Source organism: Crocodylus siamensis, chromosome 1 (genome assembly GCF_052110815.1).
Source record: "Crocodylus siamensis isolate JL-2025a chromosome 1, ASM5211081v1, whole genome shotgun sequence".
NCBI classification, from domain to species: Eukaryota; Metazoa; Chordata; order Crocodylia; family Crocodylidae; genus Crocodylus; species Crocodylus siamensis.
The window spans coordinates 228,671,970-228,693,252 of NC_143395.1; the positions used below are offsets into that span (position 1 = coordinate 228,671,970).

Sequence of the window (21,283 nt, forward strand, 5' to 3'; positions counted from 1 at the left end):
ATGGGGCAGCCAAGGTGAGGGCTGTGCTGGGTCGGGGATGCTCTTGTGGCAGGGGGCTCCCGAGCTGCAGTGCCTGGTGCACAGCAGTCTCACAGGGGTGCCAAGTCAGGCTGTGCTGCAGGGCGGGCACTAGGCAGCACCTCTGCTGCAACTCTCAGAGCCAGGATGTTGAAGCATGAGGCCCCCAAATCACGGGGACTGGGGCAGTCACCCCAATTCACTGTATCCTAGGGGTGGCTCTGTCTGTGGTGATGATTGCTCTCTAAAGGCCTGACTGAAAGCCCATTGAAGTGAATGGACAGACACCTGTTAACTTCAATGGATTTTGGACTAACACATAAATTCTGGAGGTCCTGAACCTGATCGCTATACAGTACCGTTAGTTCTGACTTTAGCAAGGGTTGCTAAATGCTCATTGCCTTTCAATATCAGAGACTGAGATATGCACCAAACATTTGTATGCAGCTTTCTTCTTTAGTTTGGAAGTGATCCTGATTTCTTGCAAGGTTGTTTCCTGCTTTCTGTAAATCGTCAGATGTTCTATATTGCCATAATCCAGGAAGAAAAAAAAAAGAATCTTGATTTGAATTTAAATTGAGCTATATTAAGCATACTTCATTCACCTTGCAAGCTGCATTGCTGGTTTGTCACAAAGCTGAGTCACCTTAGCAAAGTCAGGAAATGAGCATCTTGAACTTCAGAAAAGAGAGTAAATCTTTGGTTTTTCTTTTCTAGAAAGAACAAAGAATTATTTCAGATCAGCTACCAGACTGCAGAGGCTCTAGTGAGAGCAACCATGGCCACCAAGCTAACCTGCTTCAGGAAGATATTCCTCAGCTACCAAGCACAGAAAGCAAAGCAACATCCATCCAGGATGATGGGAAGCCTGCTGCTAGCTGTGCAAAGGAATCCTGCTTGGTGTTTCCTTCCAAGAGTTGGTTGCCTAGCAAACTGAAGGGGGACACATCGGAGTATATGAGGAAGTTGCGTAACGGATGCAGGAGCAATCGGACATTTATTCCAGCTGAGCCAAGTATGTACTGTACCTGCACTGATAGTAGTAATTATACATATTGATCCATCTAGAAACTTAGGAGAGGCAGGCATGACTACCTAGTATAAATATGTACTTGAAGCAGAAGATTTAGGTGAGAAATTGTACTTTTTCAAAGCATTCTACAAGTGCAGGATGAATGCACAGTATGCACCATGGGAGTGCATTGTTTTGTAACTGAGGAGTAGTACCTTAAGGGTGGGTGACATTTTTTTTTATTCTTCCTTGTTTTGCAATTGACTCATTATGGAGCTTCAGGTAAGTCACAGTGTACTTGTTTCCAGTTTCCAAAATGAGGGAAATGTTTACTTTCTTTTAAGGTGGTGTGTTGTGACTTCATTAATGCCAGAAAAATGTCATTTGGTCATTAGCTAAAAGGTAATCAGAAATGCAAGTTAGATACTGTTGCGCACACTTATTTTTATATCTATACAAAAATAAAAAAGTAACATACTTTTTAATGCCTAATTGTACTGGAGTGAGTAAAGGATACAGTGTTACTCTTAGCTTAGAATCTTCTCCAAGCCTTCTACATCCTTTCCTGGTTATTGAGAAATACAGAAACGGTCACGTGTGTGTGCATGTATAGTAAAACACCAATTATTTGTATCTGAATGGTTTGCAACCCACTTAATTTTGTGGGTTGTTGAATAAGGACAAACTGTTCAGCCGTTTGCTGCTGCTTCTACTTCAAAGGTCGTTGCTCCCTTATCTGCTATAACTCATCAGCAGTCCTGCACAGCTGATGGCTGCAGTTGTATATGTCCTAGACTGTTTGCAAACTGTTGTCTTTGCAGGAGGCCAAAGAACCTAACCATATGAAATATATCCAAGTTCTGTTATATATAAGTGGGTTACTTGAGTTTTAATGCACAGCTCAGCTCCCAGGGCTCTTCTCGCAGTGCAGCATTTAATGGTCATGAAGACCATTAAATGAGAATTTCAGGGTGTATTTTTTTTTTGCCTAAACAGAAATCTTCAATTTGATATGAGACACAATTTACTCTGAAGTCTGAGTCTTATAATACAAAACTACATTTTTCTCTTCAGTTGTTCTTTCCAGTGACGAGGAAGAAGGATCTTCTGAACCAGATCACCCAGAAATGCCACATGTGCAGCCTGGGCAAGATGATTCACCTAACAGCAGAGAGAGAGAGCAAGACACTGAGTCTTTGCCAGAGGAACAATTGCAAGATATAATCGAAAGTAAATCTGAACAGGTAGTCTGCTTTTAACCCATAGAATTTTGGGTGCCAGGCTATGAATGAATTTGTACATACTTGAGTTGCATTATAAGACAATTTGAGATGCATAAAGCAGAATAGGTAACTTCTAGAAGCAAGCAAGTAGACACATGCTGCAATCTTTATAGGTCAGTGTTGCTCAACCTTCAGCCTGTGGGCAAAATCCATTCCATAGAGCCATGTCACGTGACCTTCATGTTCTCCATGGGTCTGAAAGTTGGGGGCAGGGGAGTGGACAGCACCTTTGGACTGATCCAGTGCTCCTACCCCATGTGGGATTCAGCCTGCAGATCAGTCCCATGTTGCTCATTTGGTCTTTTGGGCTGGAAGGTTGGGTACCACTGATGTAGCTTGCTAGGGTAAATTTCCATTTGTTATTTCTATCCCTGCAGCTTCAGTGTTTCTATAATCTCAAAATATCGGTGCCTTTAATAGTAAAGTTAGGGACTAAATAGCAAAAAAGGTTGGTAAAGAAACAGCTGTGGGTGCTTTTCCACTCCCTCTACTCTTCCAATCCTTTGTCTCTTTTTCTATAGAGCCTACCAGGTATGTTGAATTTACACAGGGATCTTTCCCATGAACATCACAAAGGACTAAGTCAAAACTAGTCATTCCCCTTGTACTTAATGGGATTTGAACTGAAGGCTCATGTTAAAGCAAAGTCAATAAAACACTTGCCCATCTTATGTGTGCCACAGTCATTGTTGCTGGCAGACTTTAAAGTGTCTCTGAGGGTAATGCAGTAAGAGTTTGAAAATGTTATTGTTGCCATTCTACATGGAGGGGGAGCTTCCATGGCTCTAGGTCAAATAGTGAGGTTGGATTGAGTGGGTTTGCAGGAAGGGCTGTTTTCTATATCTGTATTGTCTTGGTCTTATTTTGAATTGTATCACTTTTCAAAGAGAGTAAAACTGGACTGTTACATTTGAGGGGCCTAAACTAGGAAGAGTGGGTTGTTGCTTATCCCTCTGAAAAGGTAACAAGTACAACATGTAGTATAGAGTACCCACATGAAAAATAACTTCTAAGAGCAACATGCACAAAAAATTCTGATAAGGTGGGGAAAAATTCTGAGTTTAGCAGGAGAAACCTCAATGAAGACACTATATTAAAGTATCCTTTACTTTGTAGGTTCCATCTGAACCATGTGAAGACAACTCTTCCACAGGGTCACTTTCCAGCAGCACACCAAATGAACAAAGGGGTCCAGCATTAGATATCAAGTATGCCACTCTGTACATCGGGAAAATCAAAGGAACAGCAACAGGCTGTGTTTCAGTAAGTTGGTTTGTTGTTATTCCTGCCATTCATAAAAAAGACAAAACTTCAGTTAAATTACATATGTTTTGAATCCTAAAGTTAAGCTACATGCCAAATTATTTTGATCAAGAGATGTCAAGATCAAGTAATGTAACCTGTCACTATCTTTTGTACTTGTGGGTTCCATTCAGCAATTGGAAAAGATACCAATATTTGCCAAGGTCCATACTCTGGAGATTTCAGAGACAGAATTTTTATGAGTAGGCAAGGTTACTTGCATTAATTGACATAAATTGGACAGGCACGATGTAACAAGGCAGTCTGTCTTTTTTTAAGAGGGAGCCCTGTTAAGAGAGCCCAGGTGCAGGGCATTTGGATAATGGGGTAGTGTCCCACTAGGGAAGATGCCAGAAAGGCAGCAAACAGTGGGGGGATAGTTTGTAAATAGGAGTCAACCAGTGAGCAGAACAAGCTTGCTACTAGTGAGAGGTCAGGCTGGTGTGCTGTGGTCAGAGCCAAAGATCTCCCCTTGTAGGGCAGAAAGGTTTTGTTTGTTTGTTTGCTGCTCAAAGACTGTTTTATTTGGGAGGACTGGTAGAGGAGTTCATCAGGGAGCATAAACTGCCTGCAGAAACCAGCAGGCTAGGCAACCTGCTTATAGACAAGTTTTTTTTTTAATATGTAAAAAGAGAATACACATACTAATCCTGTCAGGATTTACAATATTTACCCAAATTCAAGATTGCCCTGAATTTAAGATGACCCCCTGCAATAATTAGATTGTATACATAGGAAATGTATAAATTTGTTAAATTATCCATCTATAGAATCTAAATGTTGCAGGGTCATCTTAAATTTGTCCCCCCACCGTTATAACAGGGAAAGCAGTTGCAGGGCAGTGGGGGGCCAGGCAATGGAGCTTAATCCCTGCCCCCATCCCCTACCACTTTGCCCCTGATATCTATCCACCCCACCACTTGTTGCCCATCTGTGCCTACCCTTCTTGCTGCCTCTTTTCCCTTTTTCCCCGCTTCTCCCCCGACTGCTTGCCCACATGAGTCCCTGCTGCTGAGCTGAGGTGTGCCCATATGTGATCAGCCGCAGTGGGACTCAAGGTGCAACAGCAGTCTACCCCCGCAGAGATGGGGAGGGAGTCCACCCTATGCTCCTGCAGGAGCTCCTGGGCTCCAATCCTCCCACAACCTGGCCAAGCTGGGGCCCTAGTTAGTTTCCCCTGCTCCTGACTGGGCCACACGGTCAGTCGCTCACCATGGGGGCCTTGATCTGGCTCCCATCCCTTCCCTCCTCCACAGATTGACTTGCTGGAGCTGGGGGCAGCGGGTATGCACATGTCAAGCCCAAGATCCACCCAAAGAAGCTTCAGGATCTACCTGTTGATTGGGATCCCTGGGTTGGTAACCACTGGAGTAGGGAGATAGAGGTGGAGGGTCAGACAACAACTGTGGCTCCAGCTCTAACCCCGGGCTGGGGCCGCAGTCGCATCAGTTGCCTGCCCCCTCCCATCTCATACTTGAATCCATGACAGGGGTCTTGACACTGGATTCCTATTTTAAAACATCTGAGTTTGTTTTGTGAATTGTGAGTAGGTGTTTGCACACCTAACAGTGCTAGTATTGCATGGCATCCTGAAAAAGATCTCACAACACTATACAGTTCCATGATACCCTGCTTGACAATCACTGCCCTAAAACTTACCATTTAAAGGGTCTCTTCTTTCATAGCTTCCAAAAAAAGAGCACCAAAACTGCAGTATGGGAGATGCAGTAACTGACCTGCTATGTCATAGTAAATAGAAATTACACCACAGGCCAGGGACACTGTGAAGTTTGGGTTTTCAGCAATTTCTCGACCCACTCAATATTCATACTACAGTGAAAAAAAAAATTCACAGCTTTTGTTTGAGAAATTGTTCCATCTTAGTTTATGTAATCACAATTTGTGGCTTGCCTTTACTAATACAAAGAGCTGTTGGTAGCAAAAGCCAATAAAAATGTTTACGTTCAGTGTCTCTCAATTTGGATGTAGTAAAAACCTGCCCAAATGCCTTTGCTGTTAGCCAACATGCTGTTGGGTCAACACATCAGTACAGATTTTGAGAATTTTATCTTAGAAAACAGGTTTTGTTTCTAGTCTTTAAAGTAGTAAAAGAAAAACAAGACCAAGTATAGAGAATACTTTTAGTTTAAAGTGACATCAGATATTTATTATAACTAACAAAAAAGCACCACCTTATGTTTTATAGTACAACTATTCTTAAATTGTTAAAATAAAACAAATGTTCACATCATTAAGTAAGGCTACATGGAGTTAAGCTTTTGTTTTTGTGTTTAGACCCTTACATAAAGCGATGCAGTTTCTAGAAAGTTAGGTATTCATAGCTTCTACTGGTTAAATAGAATTTAGAGATTGCTCAGCACCTTTGTAAATCAGGACACTATTATTAGGTCCTTTAGTATGGATTTAAGAGTCTAACATGAGCCTGCCTTGTCTGAATTTTTTGCCCAAGTTGTCAGAGAAAAAACCAAAATAGCCATTTTTAGTTTACTCAGCTGATTGCATTTGGCAGCGTACAGGAAATAAATGGGGGTTTTTAAATTTGTTTTGAGAAATAATACTAAACACAGACTAATTTTTGTTGTTTTTTTGTCTTTTAAGTTCACTACAAGGTACATTAACATCCCATTTAGAGGTAAGATGCTATATATTACTATATAACCTCTTAATAAATCCATTTCAGGACACTTGAAACATTTCTGTTTTAGCAGTTTTACATAAGAGTTCAGGTACTGAAAACTTAGTAGCTTTCAATTGTTTACTTTTTGTTGCTTATATGCTACAATGAAAGATCCATTATGAATATAGGATCTATATCGTAGCAACAGTTATACCTAATTTTAAATATGAAAGTACTTTCATTGAAATAAGTATGACTACTGAGGTGCTTGAATCTGTGCAGGATTTGGGCCTAAGCAAATGCCACTTTTGCAATGTTACAGAGTTAAAGAAGATTTCTTAACCAGGGAATCATGAAGTGGTATTTTGGAATTGGGTCATTTTCATGGGTGGATCCAGGATTTTGAGAAGGGATATGTAGATGGTATAAATTCACATATAACATGACACACTTTTCTTCAGGTAAAAAGAAACTAAAAACTTTACTAATATGCTAGGAGCCTGGAGCTGTATTATTCAGTTGAAGATCAAAGCAAAAATTAACATACCTTTACTGGAGTGTATACGCATTTGCTAGGTCATACATTAAGTTTAGAAAACCCAACGAACTAGGCGAAAGCAGCCAAAAGATATTGTTTTATTAGTCCTTTAGTCATTAGAGTTAAATGTATATCTCTCACTCACATTCATAAAAGAAAATTTAGTCTTCTGGAGTATCTTGACAGTGCATTCTTCACTGTCGGTCAGTTTCACACTTGATATAATGTTTGTCTGAGTAACTGTTATCACACCAGAGTTAAGGTTTTTACCTAGGACTGTCTGCAGGGCTGTTAAAAAGAGAGAGAGAGATTACCATGAATGGCTAACAGACACAGCGGAAGAAAGGATAACTTGATTAATGGAATATCTAGACCATTAAAAAGGCTAGAGGGTCATTAGCATCTGAGATTAGCAGGAATTGGACCCTCAGACTCCCTCAGCTATGCCTTAATAAAAATGCTGCTTCTCCTTCCAGGCAGCTGCTTTTAAAATTTAGGTGGAGCAGGAGTCAAAGTGGGATGCAACTGTGCTACTGCACCTGCCCTGTATCCTCCCTTGGTCAGTTGTATTAGGTCAACTATTCACAACTAATAGAGATAAAACTATAGTTTATAAAAATGTTAGTCTGTCTTTCTTAACTGACTGGTGAGCTGATGGAAAGGAAGTGGATAGATTTACTGATAGAATTCAAGTTTAATATAATTGGCAGAGAATTAATGTAACTGAGGGAAAAAGAAGTTGGGGGGTTTGTTGTTTTTTAATAACCCATGTGTGCACAGCTGTACTTTGGTATCACCTGTTAAAGGTAGACCTCTTGGGTAAGTGAACAATTTATACTTTATACAGGCTGTACAAGTTTGATACAGTGTCTTGAATGAAGGCTGCAATTGTAGCTTTTAATTTACTAATCTGACTTCCATTTGTTTCCACCTTAATGTGCAATTACTATAGTGAGTGTGTATCTTGTTTCCTACAGTGGCTTTGAATAAGATCATAGAATTGTCAGTGGATACTGTCCACCTAAGAAAATTTGGCTTGTGGAGGAGTACTGATGACTCTCCAGCTGCAAAGGGTAAAAATCTCATTCTCCTTTGGCTGTATGCAGACTGTGTGGAACAGATTGAAACCCAACTAGGAACATCTGTTTCAGGGAAGCCATGTAAGTATGATAGAACTATCAATGCCCCCTTTTAGACATTTATGAAATTATGGGAGAAGAACCATCACTATAGAAACGTTTTGAGGGAATGATTTAGCTGATGTAAAAGCTTTTGACCCCTGAATTGCAGGAGTGTTGTTACAAGAGAAGGGAAGCCAGTGATGAAGATGTCAGAGACATTCTCTCTCAAGACTAACCTGAGCTTACAATATCGTGACCCACAAATGTAACACCAGACAAGTGTTATTACTGAAACTGTACTGGCAGTTTTGGTCTCACAAAGTTTAGCACAAACTTAACTCTTAAATGTACTTGGAGAGAAAATATAAAGTAGGCATTGTCTTTTACAAGAAGCATGGGGATTGTGTAATATGAGATGCACAGGAATTTGTGGTCACCTGGGAGTTTTGTTTACAACCCTCACTGACGTTAAGAATTGTGACATTAATAGGAATTGTGAGTCTAAATTCTCAACATAATTCTAGATATCTTAGTCTAATTTATTTTGAAGTACTTGTGTTTAACAGTAATGCATAAGGGTTTCCTATTAAGCTTTTATGCTTAGCTGCTTTGTAAAGGGGACATTCAAGAATCTGTGCTGGGGTCTTACAGACTACAATTCTTACTTGTTTCACCATTCCTGGCTGATCTGCATTAATGTTCTGCCCTTTTTTCTTCCCAGCCAATTCCGATGTATTCCTGTTTCTTGAACTATTACAACCATTAATGGAACAAGAAGAAATTAAGCTAAAGGAGTTGATTACAGAAGTGGGCAAGAAAAACTGGGCACCCGATCTCTCTGACTTCTTGTCTTGGAAGCAGGTGTTACCTTTGTTTAAGGACCTGTCCCCTGAAGAGAGCTCTTTTATGAAATATCACCATACCTTGTTTCAGCAGCAGTTGCAGAAGGAGAGTGCCTCAGTTCTGCCTGACCCTGTGCCTCAGGTTAGTATGTGACCATTGCTTGGTTCATTAGAGCTGCATCACTTGGCATTAGAGAAATCAAGTTAGTTTACCTTGTGCACAGTAAATAAACTATGTAGGTGTACTGTGTAGTTAAAAGTCTATAATGTTTGTTTGTATATCCCCCTAAATGGAGCAACATATATATGAAATGCTAGATAGTACGTAGGAGGAGAGTTCCAAGAGGCCTTTCGCACATCCCCTGGGCAGAAGCCCACTATCATCGTAAGTCCTGAACAGAAACTAACCCATTCCCTCCAGGACTGCAAGTGGCTTCAAGAGAGACTCAAAGGAGATAGATGCTTATAATTCCACCCATTACTGCAATCTCCTGAGCTAGCTAAGCACAGTAAAAGGAGGGCACTGCTCACTGTAAGGAACAGTGCATCTTGCCTGTTCCCTGTGGGCTCGGAAGGTCTAGTTCAGACTGTACAGCCCCTCCAGTGATCTTATGGAAACAGGTAGTGGGTTCATTGTACAGCCTGCTCCTAAGATGTACCACTCCAATGCATAAAATTCTCAACAGTTAGTTACATAATCGGAAAGACATGTTTTAGTCAGTAGCCCTTTGGTACCCAGAGGCAAAGGTTTGGCTGATCTGTGAGACCGGAAAATCCAAGTCATCATCTATTTTGCTCGCAGATCTCCTACCAGCTTTTTTCCAGACATAAGAAATAACTGCTGCTCCCACCCAATCCAGTGGTAACTCAACACATCTGCTGTGGTAGCTCTGTCCTTTTCATCTCCTTTTCTCCACCAAAAACTAAGATTAGGGGATCCATGTCACATGACTGACTGACATCTGCAAACTGTCCTGAAGTGATACACTTTGTATAAGTGGGAAGTAACTACCACATTTTTTTCACATACACACCTCCAAATATAATACGTACCTTGTTTTTGAAGGCAATGTTGTGTGTTGTATATGCAAGAAAATCCAGTATCATTATTTGTGGTGTTCTATCTGACTTCTTTAGTTGATCAGTGGTACACATATATAACTTCTAATTCTTGCAAGTGAAAAATTGTGAATTTTCCCAGCCAGCAAATGCAGCTGGTGACAGCATATGTTCCATATTGTAAATGGCTATTCATCAAAAATAGCAAAGTAGATTTGTACAGGCCATAGGTTTATTATCAGCCTTCTGCAGTGTGTGCAGTTGTGTATAAAGATGATTTTTGTTTGTTTTTATGGCAGGAATCTAAAGTAAATGCAACCAAGCCCAATTATGCTCTTTTGCATAAGCAGAATAATGGTCACTATGCCATTTCTCTGTCATCTAAGTCAGATGATAAATGGAAAGAAATAAGAGAAACCGGACCAGTTGAGAAGTATGTATGTTCTGTTTAAGTAAGCAGTTACAAAAAGGCCTCTGATTTCTAGAAGAAAAGTACTGGTTTAAGTAATATTTGTAAATTAGTTGGAGATCTCTGCAGAAAAGCTACTGTGGAAAGATAAAATATTTCTATTCTAAATTAACATAAAATGCGTGTGGTTGTAATCTGTGCCAATAAATAAGAAGTAATGTGTGTATATCCCATGTGGGGATTTTAAGATCTTTTACTTAAGAGAGAGAGAATACTTGTATTAAGGGCTCAGTCCCTATCATTGCTAGATTCTCATTGATTTCCTGAGAGTACCATTTGTGTCTAACTCATCCCTTTAACAGTGAACTGCTATTATGAAATGTTTAAACTGTTCAGCTGCAAAAATGCCAAGTTTGGAGTCGCATAGTTTATCTCAGGGCATTCTTGGAAGAGTATGAAGCAGTTGTAAAATGAGGAAAAAAATATTACGTAATGTAGCAAGATATTGGAGTATATGCCTGGCACTGACACTGCTGCTATACCTATGTTGATATATCTGTATCTTACTTCTCCTGCTTCATAATTGCGTGCAAACCAGAAAATGAATAGATTCAGGGTTTTTTCCTCTGACAAGTTCCAAAAATAAGTGTCAGTAACTACATGTTATTGATTCACATTTTATGTTGTCATAATACTTGTCATGTCTAAGTAGAAAGACAAACAGAAGCATTGCAGTTTTGGGAATAAAGTATTAACAAAATCCTGAGTGTTTTAATTACAGTTCTTATGAAAGCACATAGATTGAACAAATGTGCTCTCATTCTTTGAATGTGACCATTTTAATTCTACATTTCCTATTCCTCTTATTTTATCATTCCTTTGCATCTTATTGCTAAATCCTGAATGTTGTATAGAGCACAAAATTCTTAGGTGTATATATTTTGGAATCTTAGAAATGGTTAATATGTTAGCTCAAAAAAATGAAGAAAGAAGAAGTGACTTGTGAGTTCTTAATAAAGTGGAGATGTAATGGTAACAATGGAGAAGAGGGAGCCAGGATAATTAGACAAGTTGAATAATTCAGCTCTGCTGAGCATGTAAATGCATTTGCCTGAACTAACACAGTCCATAAACTCTTGTATCTAGATCAGTGATTCTTAAAGCACTCTGGGGTGCCTTGAGATCTATTCAAGGGTGCCATTTGCTTTCACACAATGGTAGTACCACTAGGTGTGCAAACATGATTCCCAAGATAAACCCCAATGGCATTTATACATGTGCTCCAGGAGGGTGGTGGTGCGGGGGGGGGGGAGGGGAGGGCTGGTGCTTTAATTAGAACAGCTGCAAGAGCTGTTCTAATTAAAGCACCTGCAGCATCAAGCGTATCAGCGTCTCCACACTGAAAAATGGTGGCAGGGATGCTTCATTAATGCTTTTCAAATCAGCTCCATGCTCCAGCTCCGTGCTCTGTAATTACGTGTCAGAGCAACCTCTATGCACGTATATAGCTGCCCAGAGTTTTCACATAGTAATGCATAGTGTTAAAAACATTCTGACTTGTTTTGGTCTTTCTGAGTTCTCTACAACAGAAGAATTGCTCTGTTACTTTTTGTGGTCAAAAAGAGTGAAGCCTAAGAGCAAGCATTTTCCAAGAGGCGCCTTTGAATTTAAAAATGTTGAGATTCACTGGTCTAGGTAATGAACATAATTTTCCTTGGCAGTTTTCACTAACTTCTGACTTTCAGCAAATATGAATTCTTTGTCAATTGCCTGTTGGAATCACAGTACATCATGTTAATATCACTTTTGCTTTCCAGTTTGATTGTTTATCCTCCCCCACCTGCCAAAGGAGGACTGGGAGTCACAAAAGAGGATCTTAAGTGTTTAGAGTATGGAGAATTCCTCAATGATGTCATCATTGACTTTTATCTGAAGTAAGTAATAGAAGGGAATAAATACGTTTCATTCTTTGATGGATTGGGCTTTTTTATGAGTAGTTAAATAGTTCATGAGCAGTTACAAAAGAGGAAAGAGGTAATCTAGTTGTGGGATGCTCCATCTGCCCCACCATTGCAGCATTCATGATCCATGCCTGGTACCTCAAGGTATATAGAAAAAACATTTAAAACTGTGTCTGTGGCCGAATCGCTGATTCTCCAAATTGGCCGGCATCAAATCTTCGGATTTGGATTCAGCCAAATTGAATTGGGGACAGTGATCCGAACCAACAGATCAAATCATTGTCCCTGATTCGGGCCTAATCTGCATCTGAATCGAATACAACCCATTCTGCACACCCCTACTGGCAGTACAGGACTGCATTGCAGAAGCTGTCAAAAGTTTGGATGTTTCAAGAAGCTAGATGCTTAGGAGGCTTGTGGAGAGAGGGAACTGTTGCGGATTTGGAAAGGTAGTCTGACGTTGTGAGATAAACATGTTAAGTGGATCAATATAAATACACTTCTGCATACTCCATTTAACTGCTTAGCTTTAGAAGTGAAGAAAATAGGTTTTGCATTTACCCAGAATATATATTTAACTGTCACGTAAACAAGGCTCAGTAAGCACAGAGTGCCATCAGAGCTGTAGTACTAGTAGCCCCCAAACTTCCTAGTTCATTTCATTTTCAAGGCTTCTCATCACTTTCAGGACTACTGTTCACAGTGATGGGAAATAGCAGCCATGAAACTCTTTCTCCCACTGTTTTCAAAGCTTCTAATAAATGTCCTTTGACAGCTGCCCCCACCTCTGTGTTTCTGGTGCGGTTAAGCAAAATACAGTTAGTATAGTAATGTAGACCAGTCAACAACCTTAATTCCAGCCCATGAAGGTTTAATTTGGAAGGGAGTGTGGGAGGAGAAAATGTCAATTTAAAGGAACCTCATTAAAGCTGTGACTTAAAATCTCCTTGTCTTTGTCCTTACTGTCAAATTTGCCATTCCCTGATGGGTTTCAGCAGCACCCAGTAAGCAGAGATGGGCACTGAGTAGAGAGGGGATTGAAGCAGCAAAGGATCAGTGGTTGGGGGTAGGGGATCAGCAATCTGTGGTGGTTGCTGGGTCTTACATACTCAGCCCAGTGCCCTAAAAGTTTGCCAACCTCTGAACTGTTACTATTGTAATTAAGATGCAGTTGATAAAGCGCAGTGTGTAGACAGTGGGGATGAAAGATGATAGTCATTTAAGCAGTTTTTGCATTCAATTGATATTCACATAACTGACGTTTCCTACAAAGTAAGTAACAGGCAACAAATGGGGACTGGCATTGTGCTATGCAGTCAAGTAACTTATGCACATACCTGGTGTAGATGTAAGCAAAGCAGCAAAATAATTAACAGGTTGAACATCTAACTTGTAACTTTGAGGTTTCTTAATGAATAACCCATTGAGGTGAATGGTATGATTTACACTACTGACCTTTTGTTTCATGCACTACAAACTCAGGAAGCTAACGCTGCATTGGTGTTCATATTTCAAATGTTCAAGCTCATCTTAATTATGTTTCTAGTTCTTGCAACTATTTAAAAAAAGTTGACTCTGGAGCACAAATCTCAAGGCTATGTAGCTGTGTTCATATTAACTAGTTGATGTGTACATATTACAATGATGGCTATCTATACACATACGTAAAATTACACAGAAAAGTTTGGTATGGTTAGCAGCTGTGTGAAGGTAACTGGCTTCTAGGTTAAAGTAGCAGTGGTGTCCTTTAATTTTTATAAATGATGATTTTTTTCAGGGAGAACATGGCTTCTACCCAGGAAGTAAATATTTGCCTTTTTCATTTCTTTTCTAGATACCTTTTATTGGAGAAAGCACCAAAGCATCTTGCTGAGCGCTCACATGTTTTTAGTAGCTTCTTCTATAAGTGCCTGACCAGGCGAGAGAAAAACTCTGAGAAAGATCCAAAACTTTCGTAAGTTTACTTCCAGATGCTATAACATTACTGTTCCAAACTAAGCTATTTGTTACATATACACACAAGTACTGAAGGAGGTGGGCTTAATTTAGGGATTGAGGTGGGAAGGGAGGACAGGAATGATAGGATGTCATACAACACAGATTCATAATGAAGCAGTATTCAAAGACTGGTGCTCTTCCTGGATCCCTCATACTTTCCATAAAGTGTCCTTTGGCTTGTAGTATTCCAGATGCTTTTAGGTCTTCCAGATATGTTGTCAGAAACAATATAGGATAGTAGTCTTTTAATTAAAGTTTTTCTATGATTAGGGTTTGATATTAATACAAACTAATATAGAACTGTTACTGACTCTCTTTTTATTTGAATATGGATTTTGGGCAATTTTCTTCACTACATTTTCATTCCCATTCTACCAAACATTCATGCAATTGTACAGGGAGAGGGGAGGTCTTTGGGGTTTGTATTGTTCTTTTTTTGAAGTGTAGGCTTAGCACATGTAGCACTGTTTCTTATTTATGAAGCTTACATGGTGATCACAGATTGCTGTCCTGTTTTATGTAAGTGGAATGCCTCATTTTGCATTGGTTGACTTTATTATTTGTGCACCATTCTTAGGAGTCCCTGCTTGGCTTCTGTGTAGTGGTATTCACTCCCAGCACCCATTCATATGGGCAAGTCTGTGGGTGACAAGGTGGCCATGTAGTGATGGCAGAAACTGGCTGGGATGATGTAGTTGGGGATGGTCCTGCTTTGAGCAGGGGGTTGGGCTGGATGACCACCTGAGGTCCCTTCCAGTCCTAATTTTTTATGACACTATGCCTTTTCCCCTGTAGGTGCGTGTGTACCACAGGTACACCCAAAATTGGAAGGTTTCACTAGCAGTACCGGTTGCATTGCCACACACCCCCTTGGTAACCTTGGGCTCCTATACACATGCAGGGAGCCTGCTCCATTGCACTCTAATTCCAGTGTGTTGGAGCCTGGAAAATAACACTCTCCAGCAGCCCCCAGCATCATGTGTATTAGCATCCCTGTGCTGAAAAATGACAGTGGGGTGCTTTAAACTAAAGCTGGTTCAGTGAGCTTTAGTTCAAAGCGCCCTGCCACCATTTTTCAGCGCAGGGGTACTGATGCACATGACACTCTGGGTGCTCTTAATTAGCATGGCTGTCAGAGCTACACTAATTAAAGCACCCCTTGTGCCTTCAGCCAAGGCTATGGAAGATGGAGTTCTCCTGTGTCTTGCTCTAATTCCTTCTTGCCACAAGATAGTCTTTTTCTGTTAACAGCTATTGCTCCCTTTTCACTATGAGTAGTTAGTAAGTAGGTTAAGAGGACTTTTTTTATTTCCAAATAAATTTTTATTTTATTACTTAAGGTCTTGGAGTGCTTCATATGAGGCCATCATATTCAGAAGGCCCTCTTCTTGGGTAGCTGTGACTACAAGCAGTGCCCATGCCTGCTACTTTATTGGCCTACAGAAAGGACCTAGAAAAAATTGAAGCATTTGTTACTCTGCCTTTTGAGTTTGTCTGATCTCTGAGTCTCCCTTCTTTAACTGGAGAGGGAGAATATTTTTGCTTAGGCATAGGAAGCTGTAGAGTTGGCAACCATGTCATAGTACTTAATCCAAAGAAAAAACAATAATAATTGTGTTTTCTCAGGGCAGCACAGAGAAGACACAGAAGAGTAAAAACATGGACTCGTCGTATAAACATCTTTACTAAAGATTATATCTTTGTTCCTGTGAATGAGGAGTAAGTATGACCCGCACACTTTTGAAACTGATTTGTTGAGGACCATTTTTTGGGACTTAACAATTCATAGGCTTGAAATTTGCTCCGATTAAAAGTCTGAAATACCTGAAGGCCTGAACCATTTCCACAAAAAAAAAAATAAAAAAAAAAAATAAAAAAAAAAGAATACTGGACCAATGAACCAGTGAATACAGTAGAGTCCAGTTACTTGGGAGCCATCAGCAGTAGAAACCAATGTCACTGGAAAAGCTTGAGAATCTTGCTTCTTAGAAATGAGTGTATTTTGTGCCTATCAGGATAAAGATTCACCATTTCCAGTATATCAAGGACAATCTCTGGCACATCAGAACATTAGATAAAAGGTCATAATTAGTACCATAATCCAAATGGGATGTTTTTTAGGTCTCATTATCTGTCAGGGCTAGAATGCCTCTGGTTGATCAGTACAAACACTTGCAGGGCTGTTTAAGCTTTTCCAAGGACTCATTCTGACTTAACTGCTCAGGAAAAGTAGATTCTGATTTAAAAATTAAATAATGATCAGTCTAAATTATTTGCTCAGCACAGTGATTTAAAAGTCCCTCAAAAATGTCATTTACAAGAAGAAGGGCATGCAAAAAGATATTTCTTTGTCTCCAGTAACCTCTGTTTTGTGGACCTTTGCTTAACCAAAGAGTAGATTTGATTTTATTTCTTTAAAAGTTCCATATAAACTCTGTTCTTTCCAAGCAACTTCCTGTAGAATGTAATACATAATATTCATGGTAGCAGAGTCAGTGCTAGTGGATAGGCTTGATTCTCCTTTTACTTTGGATGCATGTACCCACCACCATTCTGCATACAGAGCAGCTGCAGAATGATGTCATATAAATATCAGGTTGGGAGCATACCATATTCCAGATTTTATCCATTATTTTGTTGTCCTGTGGGGCCAGGCCAACTCTCAGGATCTTAAAATTGTGCTGTTAGATGGGAGGGTGTGACAATTGTACATGTACACACACGCATGCGTGCACGCACACACACAGACACACACACACACGGCATATACACATCCAAGATTACCAGTCTAAGCACATGCACACCTATCCCCAATTCAAGCACAAAAACACCAAAAATTAGACAAAATCTGCTGTGAATACCCATGCGCCCAATACACATACATGGATCACTAATTCGTATGTCTCGCACACAATTTTATATATATATATTTTTTGCCAGTTCACACCACGCACCTAAACATACACACTGGTGAGTTCCTAACTTGGGTGGTATGGTGTGTATGTGTGTGCTTGGAGTACCTGGGGTGCTTGGTGACTATGGGAAGGGGAATTGAAATTCAAAGATTTCCTTAAGGAGGGAGATGGAGAGTGAAAGTTGCTGGGTCCGGGATTAGAACCAGCAGACTGGAGGGCAAGCTGGAGTTACTTAAGGTCAAGTGGCCCCGGGGTTACTTGAGGTCATTGGGGCATGGGGTTACTTAGGGTTAATGTGCCCTGGGGTTACTTGAGGTCACTTGGTGCTGGGGTAGAAACAAGGGAAAAAGCCTGGTGGCAAGGAGGAGATGGCCAGGAAACAGAGAAACAGAAAGGTGGGAGATGGGACTGGAAACTGAGGCAGAAAGCTGGGAGATAGCCAGGAAATCAAGGAGGAGGGTCAGGAGGTCAATAAAACAAAAGCCCAACTTGGGGTTTCAAAATAACAGGTTTATTAAACAGACAACACACTATTACAGCCCCACAAAGTTATTGGTTCCCCCCCCCACACAAACGCACACAATTATGTACACACTTGCACAATGGTAGCAGGAGAGAAAAAGGCTTGCTGGAGGGATTGAAGTCAAGGTGTGTAGGGACAGAGTCCAGATCCTTTGCTTGGAGAAGGAAGGTGGGTGATAGCTACCTATCCTGGGCTGTGAGTTGATCTTCAATGGCCAGTCAGGGTCTTCTCCAGCAAGGTCTTGTCCTGAGGGGGTCACTGGCAGGGCCTCTGGGTGGGTAGGTGGTGTGGTGTGATGCTGGTCCAGATAAAGGGGGCATCCCACTTGGTGTGTCTTCACTGCCTCCTTTTATAGAGACACACCTTCTATGATCCTAGTGGCAGGGGCATACCCAGGCAAGGGTCAGCCCCTGGTGTACTGAGCATGTGCACTCCAGGCTTGGACATGCAGTTTCAGGTGTCTGTTAATGGTGTGTTGGCTGGTTTCTGCAGCAGTCTTTGTCTTCCAAATCTTAAGCCAGGGAGGGTCAATGCAGGGTGATGGTTAGGTTGTTGAGCTGATGGTCCAGTCATTGAGTTGATTATTCAGTAGAGGCCTGCTACCATTGTATCTCAAGCACCCTCATTCATCCTCCCCATTCATTCAGGAACCAATTTACATGAGATTGGTTAGACATGAGTCATAGGTTACATCCAGTCAGAAGACACAAGATGGAGGCTTGACATACAAAATGGAAACTTGACATTACTTATGCTAACTTACGCATGGAGGCCTAAATCATATAGTGTCAATTTAAAAAAAAAAACAGTAAACACTGGTAAAACAGTATAAACATAATAATTATACAATATAAAATGGTGGATGAAAGAAGGAGAGAGAAAAAAAAACTTGCCACAAAAATGCTAAAGCTTATCCCATGTCTTAGCTCACTCTGTCTTTAGCTTACTCATACTTATCTATAGGGAATAGAGAGGGAGAGAAAAAATGAGAAGTAGTTGGGGAAGGGAGGGAATGCATTTCAAAAGAAAAACAAAAAGAAAAATAGGGTTTTGTTACAATTTGATCCCTGCTCTTGATTGTCTGAGTAGGTGAGGGATGTTTGAAAATGAGAATCAGGCAGGAAAAATGCTTGACAAAGAATAGGTGAGAATTTTCTGTGCAGCTGTGGTGAGGTTCAAAAGTAGAAATATGTTATGAGGATTTGTATGTGATTGTATCCTTATAAATGAACATAGTGATGGTCAGAACTGATAAACAACTACCCTGTGGTCTCTATCACTTCACTGTTATAGACTGCTGACCTTCCTGCCCTCTCCCCCCCACTTTCATTCTATGGACAGGTCTCATTGGTACCTTGCAGTTATTTGCTTTCCTGGGTTGGAAGCAGCTGTGTATGAAGATTGTCCTAACCAGTGCCTCCTACAGCCCCAGATTAAGCACTCTTCACTTCGTTCAAAAAAAGAGACAGAGGCTGGTAGAACCAGTGCAGTCCTGGTCTTTGGTGATAACTGCAAGGATGAAGAAGAACTGGATCTAAACAGCAGTCTGCATTTGAAAGGTAGTCATAAACAGACATAATGGTAATGAAACTGTTACAGAGCTTCAGCCAAGAGTGAATTCTTAAAATGAGCTGCATATGTTAGCAAAGAAAGTGCAAGTCAGCACAAAACTGGTGTAATGGATTTTCTGGTGCAGTTGATTTTGCAGATTACCATACATTGTAAAGCTTATTAGGGACAACATTGTGTCCTTGTACATAAATGCAAATGGAATTTGAAATCAAAGTCATAATATGTCTACATGAACGTCATAGTAGTCATAGTATGTCTGCTACTGGGGTCTAGTTCTCATCAATGTTGATTTAAAAAGTTGATCCCCACAAAGACCAAGACATTCAAATATTGCATAATTCAAACAGATTATACTTTCTTTTAACAACTTTTCATTTATTGTCTCATGCCAGAGGGTGATCAGCCTACTACTTTGTCCTCTGCCTTGGATTCAAATCATTCCAAAGTAAGTGTCTTTATATACTGATAGAGGACTGTAAAGTCTTTATGAATCTTACGTACTTTACTGTTGTTCTTTGCAAAGTAGGTTGATTGCAAAAACTTGTGAATTATATATAGTGAATAGAGAAATAACTTCTACTAATACTTTTAATAGATAAAACCTAGAACTTCTGGGGAGTTTAAAATACAGATAGGAATACCACACCACAGTAAAGAACAAGCTTCAATCTTTTAGAAGGTTGTTCGAAGAATGTTACAGAGGATATTTATACTGAATGAGTGGCTATTAGAGATACAGAAAAGAAAGCTACCAAACAAGATGGGAAGAACTGATATAGGAATTAAGGAATTATTAGATTAAGGCTGTTGGAAAACTTTTGAGGTTTGTTGTGCAGCCTGAAAGTATTTACCTGTTTCCAATTAGGTTGCTTTTGGTGTCTTTGGGCAATATGCCTTGTAGTTGTGCAACAAGGTTGATTGTGTAGTTTTAGGAATAATTTGGATAAGGAAGGAAAACATGAAACAATTTTTTATATCACAACAGCTCTGGTGGACAGGACACATAGTAAGTAGAGACATACCTAAATTGGGTTCTTCATGGCCCGCTTGCAGTATGCAGAGCCACTTTTGTGGGCAATTGATGGTGGCCCTGCTCCTTGCTTCCGATTTAACCAAGAGGCCCTGGCTGGTGGACAGCTGCCCTTAATGCAGCCCCACCCCTCACTGCTGATTAATGGAGAGGCCCTGGTTGGGGAGGAGGTACAAGGAGCCAACCACCCTCTTGGCTGTACCTGTTCATGGCACTCTGCCAACCGGTACCTTCCTCCTCCCCCATTGGGCTGTGAGGCCAGGCAGCAGTGGCCATGAGGACTGCTGGCTCACGCTAGGGACCCAGCATTTTATTTTTAGTAATTTTTTTTTTTCCCAGGTGATTCCATAGGAAATCGCAACAAATGCCATTTTTCACGGCAACTGTGGAAACCACTGTTTTTCACAGTTTCTATGAAAATTGTGAAAGCACCATTTAATTAGGTCCCTAATCATAAGGATACCTGACATCAGTCTTGAAACAGGTCATATACTCCCAGTTTGCTGATGGTCACCACTCCAGAGGTGGGCAAAAGAAGAAGTTCAAGGACACCTTGAAGGCCAATCTGAAGAAATGTGACATTAACATCAGTACTTGGGGAACTTGAGCTCTGAATTGCTCCCTGTGGCACCATGATGTATGACAAGGTATCGGTCATTTAGATCAAACTCACGTCAATATAGAAGCGGCTGGCTGAGGGAGACAAAGGGAAAGAACCAACATTACCAAGACCCACTTTTTCCCAGAACTATAGGTCATGTGTGACAGGTCAAATATGGATTTTGGATTGGCCTCTTCAGCCATCTCTGGACTCAACAATGACTCCCCTATCTAGTGGAAGACTGTCCTCCTCATATAGAGGGACTGCCATTGACAGCAAGGAGAGAAGGACTTGTATGGGATGATTTGGATATGGATGATCCTACCCTGAGAAAGGGGTTAGATTAAATGATCTCCAGATGTCCCTTCCAGTCCTACGTTTCTACAATTGTATGAACTGCCATCTGTCTTATATTGAGGAATATGATGAACCAAAAGAGGAACAAAGCATCTGATGCATCA

The 21,283-nt window shown here is 40.5% G+C and overlaps 1 protein-coding gene across 6 annotated transcripts in view; it reads left to right on the forward strand.

The window, feature by feature from the left end:
* Positions 1–21,283, forward strand: part of SENP7 (SUMO specific peptidase 7) — a 66,023-nt gene that overhangs the window by 31,253 nt on the left and 13,487 nt on the right. For all 6 annotated transcript variants that reach the window (XM_090058419.1, XM_090058443.1, XM_090058453.1 and 3 more), the window contains 12 exons: positions 736–1,033; positions 2,105–2,274; positions 3,430–3,576; positions 6,235–6,268; positions 7,769–7,951; positions 8,634–8,896; positions 10,113–10,246; positions 12,040–12,156; positions 14,018–14,137; positions 15,808–15,900; positions 18,961–19,178; positions 19,584–19,636. In XM_090058419.1, coding sequence (XP_089914545.1) covers positions 736–1,033; positions 2,105–2,274; positions 3,430–3,576; positions 6,235–6,268; positions 7,769–7,951; positions 8,634–8,896; positions 10,113–10,246; positions 12,040–12,156; positions 14,018–14,137; positions 15,808–15,900; positions 18,961–19,178; positions 19,584–19,636 — 1,830 coding nt within the window. The remainder of the gene's footprint in view (positions 1–735; positions 1,034–2,104; positions 2,275–3,429; positions 3,577–6,234; positions 6,269–7,768; positions 7,952–8,633; positions 8,897–10,112; positions 10,247–12,039; positions 12,157–14,017; positions 14,138–15,807; positions 15,901–18,960; positions 19,179–19,583; positions 19,637–21,283) is intronic.